The sequence below is a fragment of the Mandrillus leucophaeus genome, unplaced genomic scaffold (genome assembly GCF_000951045.1).
Source record: "Mandrillus leucophaeus isolate KB7577 unplaced genomic scaffold, Mleu.le_1.0 Scaffold1017, whole genome shotgun sequence".
NCBI lineage: Eukaryota > Metazoa > Chordata > Mammalia > Primates > Cercopithecidae > Mandrillus > Mandrillus leucophaeus.
In genome coordinates this window covers 37705-46251 of record NW_012098288.1, presented here as the reverse complement: position 1 = coordinate 46251, position 8547 = coordinate 37705, and the positions used below count along the sequence as shown (strand labels likewise).

At 39.6% G+C, this 8547-nt stretch overlaps 1 gene segment (V, D, J or C); it reads left to right on the top strand.

Annotated features, from left to right (window-relative positions):
• The window catches only part of LOC105537008, an 11518-nt gene extending 3230 nt beyond the window's left edge, over positions 1 to 8288 (top strand). The window contains 1 exon segment of the V gene segment in view: positions 7954 to 8288. Within this exon segment, the coding sequence occupies positions 7954 to 8288 (335 nt within the window).
• The last annotated feature ends 259 nt before the right edge of the window (positions 8289 to 8547 follow it).

Here is an 8547-nt window from a genome sequence, read left to right as displayed (position 1 = left end):
AATTAAAATTTACCTTATTTATGGAAAAATGTGTGTATATATTTAAGATACGTAGAAGTGAATATATATTTATTTGATAAAATTTTGGCTACAAATATGTAGTGTATTCATATTTAAGTACATTCACTCTTATATATGCAATATATACATATTTATAAAATATTATCTGAATTATATACATTTAAATAATTGTTGTTACATTCCACAAAAAAAATAGTATTCTGGACAACATATAATTCATACTCTTGCTACAGAAAATTTCTTTGTGGCCTTTATTTTTAAAACTTTACCAAATCGTTGTCCTTACCTAAAATATTTTTCCAATCCAGTAGAGCTCCAAGGGTAAGACTAGAGAAAATTTTGACTAATGTTAAATATTAACCATTGCATCCTATGAAAGTCTCCATTATGTTCATGCTCACAATGATGATATGCCAAATAGAGTTCTCGCAACAATGGATGCTGGATGGAGTCACATCAGTGCCATTGTCAAGGAAGCCCTGGAAATGTAAAAATCATAACAGTGGGTAAACTGCAAGGATTACATTTGATGATTACATTGCCAAGAGAACAGCAATTTAATAATATTGGCTGTTGGTTTTCATAGATCATCAGGCCTTAAAAGAAAGGCAACAAGATGATTTCAGACAAAGTCATTTTGCAAGAGCTATGACTAGAAGTTTCAAAAAAAAAACCATAATGAAGAAAAAAAAAAAGCTTTCCAAGTGAATATTAATTGAAATGCCATTAATGAGCAGGGGCTTTTAACAATGAGGACGATTCAACACATGGACTTCAGTCAGTCACCTTTCCCAGCTTTCCCAGAGAGTCTCACGAACCAATGTCATGGGGGTCCCTGTGGGGACTCAATAATATGAGTTTCAACTAACTAAGATGTACAGTGCTACTGGGTCTTCTGAACAGCTAATTTGCCGAGAAAACTGACCCCTTCAGAACCCTTAACATTGTACCACACATCAGGGCCTGGTATCGGGTGATTCCAGTGGACCTCTTGTAACATGAGGAGGGCAGTGGTTATTTTACTATATATGAATTTGCCTTCCTTTTCAGTTATATTTCTGCATAAAATATTATTTGAGGATTTTCAAAGTGTTTTCATCAGAGTCAGAAAGTTCTTCCATAATATGGCTTTGGATCAAGCAACTTATTTAACTCAAAAAAGGTGAAGCAAAGGGTAGCTCATGCTCTTGTCATGTACACAGGTACAGCTTTCCCTATAGACAGGGAAAATACTATTATCAGTTGAGCAAAGCTCACACACAAACCCTAGTTCTATTGAATTGCTGTGCTGTCAGATGTGGTGGAGGCTCTGAAACACTTACTGTGTGAATGGTGCTTTTACTCTCATAAACAGAATATTTATATCTGGAAAATGAGCTGTAGACTCATCATTGTTATGTCAACTGAACAGCTTGAAATACTCGATTTCTGTTTTCTCAGGGCTGTGGTTTTCCGGTTCATGATTCTGAATCCAAAGAGTTGACATAGCAATTGTTTCATTAAATTGGAAGAAACAATATGATACACATGTGACCATTTAGACTTAATACAATACTGGATAAGTTGTCAACACAGGGCATTAGGGTGTGTGCTGCAGTCATAGATCTACCCCATATAAAGCAAGAGCAAATAGAATTGATGTTCCATATTTTAGAGAGGAAGTACAGAAAATGTGGACCCTAGGGGACCTTCCGGAATGTTTCTATTTATTGCCATTTCCACTGGTAAAACTCAGAGAAAATTTCAACAGTCATCAGGATGAAGTTCTAGGGATCACAGTCATATGAGGCATTCCCTGCACTTGGATCTCCAGTGAGGCAAAGGGAAGATGAAACGCATAGTGGGATATGGAGGTGCAAACAGCAGAGACAGCCTCCTGGTCAGCTGTCATAACATGAGTGAGACTAGGAGACAATGAGTGAGTGAGGGCGACATGAGTGAGACTGGGAGACAATTACGCTGCACGAAAGTCACCAGCTACGAAAGAACATATGCTGTATTCCATTTATGTGCAATTCTTAAAAAGAAAGTGGAATCTATATGAACAATAAGCCAACCAAGGATTTTCTGTTCTGTGAGGTGGAAAGCAAGTTGCTTCCTGAAGAGCAGGACAAAACTTTCTGGAGTTAGAGAAATGTTCTGTGTATTGATTTTGCTTACAAGAATGTGTTGATTTATAAAATCTTGTTCGACAGTACACTTAAAATCAGTGTATTTGACTGGAATCATTTTTTTCAATAAAATTGGTTAACCGTGAATAGTGAGTAATTGCAAATCCAATTAAGTAACGTTGTCTTCACATCTTTTATTCTTGCAGTGTGCTGGAAGCTACATGAGCCAAAAGTTATTTCTGGGAGATAATCGCAGCCTGACACTAAAGAACTGCGTATCTTCTGGCAATAGCTCCTTTTTCCAGGTATTTTTGGATTTTTCCAAGAATTTAAATGTATTTCACAGGTTAAATCAAAATGGTAGGCTTTTAATACACATTTCTTATTTATATCAGCTAAAATTCTAAGCAATAAAAAGTGATTAAAAATTAGTAAAGAATTTAAAAGCAAGGAAATATTTTTTAAGTTAGGGAAAGAAACCCAACATATCTTACAGTTCATATATATTTTTTGTAAATTAAAATTACCTGTCAAGAGTTCTTATAAAATCTGTAATACTTTTTACAATGTGTGTTCACTAAATGTTTAGATATACAGATGGACTCCATTTTTCTTTTTTCTTAAGTTTTTTTATATTCATAACAGATACCAGTCTTTAATTTCTTTGTTTGGTTATATCCATATTAATTTTTGGACTACAGGACGTTATGACCTCCTATAATAATTCTGAGAGTATTTTTTGGTTCCCATGAATCTTTTTGTAATTTTGATAAGCAGCTTGTCAATAAACACCAAATATAAAATTGGAGTTTTTTCTCTGAGTAACTTTTTATTACAGATTTCTTGTTACTTTTGAGGCAAGACATAGGCAGGACTTTACTCTAGAGCAGATGTGAGGCTGGCCAAAACAGGAACAGGGTCCTGAAAGGACCTCTCCATAAGACATGCTCACCAATGCCATGACAGTTTACCGTTGCCATAGCAACATCCAGAAATCACAGCCCCTTGCTATAGCAACACCTGGAAATTTCTGCCCCTACCATGGCAACACCTGGAAGCTGGGGCACACCACCCACTTTCTAGCTATTTCTGAACAACCTAACCCTTAATTATCACATAATTAAAGGTAGGTATAGATGTGACTGTAAAACTGCCCCTGGCTGCCCCTCTCAGCCCTCTGCCTATGAAATACCCCTGTTCTGCAGGAGTAGTCACAGAGTGTAACAACACTGCCGCCTCAATAAAGCTGTTTTCTTCTATCACTGGCTTACTCTTTCATTCCTTCCTGAGCAAAGCTGAGAACTTGCCTTGCATCAGTATTGAGCCAGCCACTCACCACTAGAGATGGTGAGAGGCAGCCTTTGATGTGGCAGTGAGATGGCAGAAACAGCGGAGAAGCAAGACAGCAAGACACAGCACGAGATGGCACTTTATGAGAAGAAGGATACGGCGATCAGCAATGGGCAAGACAGCTATTGGAGACGTGGCAAGACAGAGACCAGTGAGAGAGGGCGAGACGGTGATCAGCGCTACAGCCATCAAAGCTACAAAGTTGCTAACATTGAAGAGGTGTTAACACTGGCCAAAGGCTGTTTTAAGAGCCATCATCGTTCCTGACAGGCGGTGGAGCCCTGAGGATGGGCAAGTGGCCACAGAGCCACTGCTTCATGCTGGCCAGCCGTTCCGTGCTCCAGTTCCCCCGCGGGAGCCCAACCCACCCAAGCTGGGGAGCCTGGAGAGATCTTCATGCAGGCCCCACATTAGAGACTGCTTGGCACCATTTCAGCTCCTGCATACCTGTAAGGGTCCCCTCTGCACACCTGCCCTATATCGGATGATCCAGGGAATCAGGCCATTGGCTAGATAGTCCATTTGAAGTCCCCCATAGCACACCTGACTACATCCTCATTGCTCTTTCTCTTAGTCAATTCTCCCCTAATGCCATTTTATTTAACCATCAGCCATTTATCCTATTTTCTTTCTGATATATATGTTTGGTTTGCAGTTTTGGCTTTGGCTCACTGCTAATTAGGTTTGTGCAATTGTTTAAGGCAGGACACTTGGATGTAAGAATTCTCCTGTTCTGTTGACTCTAAGAAGCCAGAGTCACATTGTTCTACGGCCCCAACCAGGCCTTTGGTGCTCACTGTTGGCCACCCCACTGAGGCTCCAGGATTTTCTGCATTGTTCAGTCCCTGGATACTTCAGGATTTCCTGGCATTTGGTGTGGGGACACTCTTAGGCTGATACTGGGGGTACTCTGTGTTTTCAGAATTTGGTATTTTAGGCCTCTATCTGGATGCTCCAGAGTTTTCAGCCTTGACATTCCTCCTTGGATTGTGCATTGGAGGCTCACCCTACAGGAATCTTGGTTTGGTTTGCCTTTTCTTATTTTCTCCCCTAAAGTTATCATTTTCCATAATTGTTTTCTTATTGTCACTTTATTTACACTTTTTCTTCTACATTTTACTTAATAAAAATATTGCTGAAAGCCCAGTGCGGTGGCTCATGCCTGTGATCCCAGCACTTTTGGAGGCCAAGGTGGACGGATCACTTGAGGTGAGGAAGACCAGTCTGGCCAACAGGGTGAAACCCTGTCTCTACTAAAAATACAAACAAATGAGCTGGACATAGTGGCACATGCCTGTAATCCCAGCTACTTGGGTGGCTGAGGCACGAGAATCACTGGAACCCAGGAGGCGAAGATTGCAGTGAGCCAAGACCGCACCATGGCACTCCAGCCTGGGTGACAGAGTGACAGTCTGTCTCAAATAATAATAATAATAAATAACATTTTAAAAATAAAAAATAAAAATACTGCTTTAGTCATATTTTGTTCAATAACAAATGCTTACATTCCACTTTTAGAACGTCTTGCTACCTATATGTACACCTTCTATGCAGGAAGTGGAAATCTGAGATGAGAACAATGATGGCCCAGTCACTTTTCCTCTTGTTGGACTTAGAAAAAGTTCTGTGTGCAGTAGAAATCCTTGTAAGAAATAGGGACAATGGCGAGCATCACAGAGGACTTGCCACTAGGGTGTCTATTAAGTTATTGGAGCAAATTCAAATTCAGCTTAAAGAAAAAGAAACTCATTTTCCATCACAACACTGCTTGGGTTCAGCACAAATTAGAAAACCAAGAGAGTTGTTTTATACATGATTCCATACATTATAATACTATTTTACATTTTGACTTACTCTGTAAAAAAGAAGAAAAGTTGTCTCTTGTGTACATTCTTTTGTGGGCCTTTACTGTCTCCTGTTATTCGCCAGTGTGGTGGCACATGCCTGTTATCCCAGCAAGTAGCTTGGGATTCTTAAGCAGGGAAGCTGAGGCCGAAGAATTGCTTGAACCAGGGAGATGGAAGTTACAGTGAACTAAGATCGTACCACTGCACTACAGCCTGGGTGACAGAGCAAGATACTGTCATTAAAAAAAAAAAAAAAAAATGTAGCTTTGAAGCTTGGAATTTTAAACATCTATTTGATGAGAAATTCATAGTTCCTTCTCCTTAAAATAATGCAATGTTTCTTTCAAGAATGAGCCTGGTTTGATGCCTCTCTCCCCAACATGATACAAGTGTTGCATAAATCTAAGAAAAATTCCATTTCCCTGTGCCTACAACTACTACCTGGGATTGAAAAACTTCTTCCCTTGCTCTAGTCCTTTCTTCTACACCCAGTTCCACCTAATCTGTGGCTCAAAACAATACTTGTCAGGAAAGATTCTGGAAAGAGCAAGAAAGACTTCCTTAGAGGTGTCAGAGATTCCTGTACCAATATCTGTCCATCTGTAGAGGGGGTTATGAGTATGAGGAAGACTAGAGCTTATAAATCTTCTACTTACTTTCACTCCCACTGTATTTCCTAACAACAACCACAGCAACACCTGTAACATCATAGGACAAACGTTTGCTACTTCCAAGGCTTTTGTCTCAGTAAATCTCTTCTACATCTATCTTAGGTAGCTAGGTTTCATACTCTTACAAATAGCACTGTAGCTTTCTGTTCATAATTGGAAAAGCAGACAAGACCCAGTGTACTACAGGCATTCCTTAAGCCAGTTACCATTCAGTTTTTGGATCACCATTGCACACATATACCCAGCATATGTCTAATATATATGTAGCAATCCATGAAGCAAGAGTTATAATAGCTTGTGTTTTCTGTCGTTATTGTATTTTCCTCTTATATTATCTTCTCCTATTTGTCATTTTAAAAAAAATCTGTTCACGTCAATCTAAATTAATTATTGCATCATAAGTAGATAAAATATTTTACTTGATAACACAATGACCCAATGAATATGTTTCTTTTGCAAGACATAGTCTTCATTTTCAAGATAACAAGCCTGACAAAATTATATTGGAGCAAGTCCACAAGTAATGATGGTGGCTTATCCTTATTGTCCTGAGGCAAGAATAAGACAAAAGATAACAAGGTAGAATAAAGATTACATAAGAAAGAAGGGCAGCAGCTGTACATGGTAACCTTTTATAGGGTAACATTTTGGTAATGGATGATGAGAAGTAATGAGTTAGACAGGGATGGGTGAGAATGATTGAAGGTCTGAGTACTTTAGCACAGATTAAGACCAAATGATTAGGATTTAAAGAGTTGTGTAGAGTTAGTGAAGGAAAAGCCTTAGAATTAAATCTGGCTGTGGATAAAACATTCTTGGGTTAGATTGAAGACTCTTTCCCATGCTAAGTAAGTATATTTATGATAATGATGATGACTGTAGTGCTGAATATTTAATCAATAAAAACAAAATTAATTGTCACATCCATAATGTCCTGAATACTATTGTAAAGGTTTTATCTTATTTCTATAAGCTGTCTACAGCACTGTAAGGTAGGTAGCACTATTGTCACAGTCACACAGATATGGAAACTGAGACACAGGGAAGTTAAGTTACTTGATCAATTTCAAGCAATCGGCAAGCCATGGAGCATCTATGTCAGGGTCTGCCGGGACATGTGACTGTGAACAGTAGTTTTTGAATTTTAACTTAAAGACGGATGTGTCTGGGTTAATGGAAAGCTTCAAGACCCTCACAAATCATTACTAACAAGCAAATGAAAAGTGTATCTGGAAGATTAAGTTTTAACAGACTCTTCATTTCAATAGATCCAATAATGCCCTTAGGGAGATGACTGGGCATATTGAGGATAGGAAGAGAGAACTGAAAAAAGAGCCTCTTATATTGTTCTTAACAGCCTTGTGGCAAACATCATCTGAGTGGATTTAGGTGATTGAGGAGAAGAAAGACACAGGAGTGAAATTCTGTGAGCACAAGGGGGAAGTTCTACACTCAGACTGAACCAACAGACTTTTCTGATCTCTGACAACTAGGGAGGCGCAGGATGTTCAGTGCAGAGAGGAAGAAGCAGGTGGTCCCTGCAGCTGGAAGCCCAGCTCCCACCCCAGCTGCTTTGCATGTCCCTCCCAGCTGCCCTACCTTCCAGAGCCCATATCAATGCCTGGGTCAGAGCTCTGGGGAGGAACTGCTCAGTTAGGACCCAGAGGGAACCATGGAAGTCCAAGCGCAGCTTCTCTTCCTCCTGCTGCTCTGGCTCCCAGGTGAGAGGAATATCGGGTGATTTTGCACATTAGTGAAATCTCCTGACACCTATAGAAATATATTAAAATTCAATGTAGATCAACAATTTTGGCTCTACTCAAAGACAGTGGGTTTGATCTTGATTATATGAGTGCATTTCTGTTTTCTTTCCAGTCTCAGATACCACCGGAGAAACTGTGATGACGCAGTCTCCAGCCACCCTTTCTTTGTCTCCAGGAGAAAGAGCCACCCTCTCCTGCAGGGCCAGTCAGAGTGTTGGCAGCAGCTTAGCCTGGTACCAGCAGAAACCTGGGCAGGCTCCCAGGCTCCTCGTCTATTATGCATCCAGCAGGGCCACTGGCATCCCAGACAGGTTCAGTGGCAGTGGGTCTGGGACAGACTTCACTCTCACCATCAGCAGCCTGGATCCTGAAGATGTTGGAGTTTATTACTGTCAGAAGTACAATGACTGGCCTCCCACAGTGATTCAACATGAAACAAAAACCTTGACAAGACCATCAGTGTTTATTAGATTACACCAGCTGCTTCCTTTACAGACAGTTAGTGGGGTGGCCACTCAGTTTTAGCATCTCTGGTCTATTTGGACATTTTGGAGTTCAAGTTCTCAAGTCCAAAATTACTTATGTTAGTCCATTGCATCATACCATTTCAGCCTGGCTATTATGTTCATTTAAACGCATTTTAGAAGGCATCTCTGTTTATGGCATCACAAAGAGTTTAATAAATCTTCTTTGCAAAAATAAAAAACAAACACACTTTTAAAGCTGAAATATCAAAACTATTTCAGCACTCTGAAAATTGGCGAAGCATAAAATAATTAAGGAT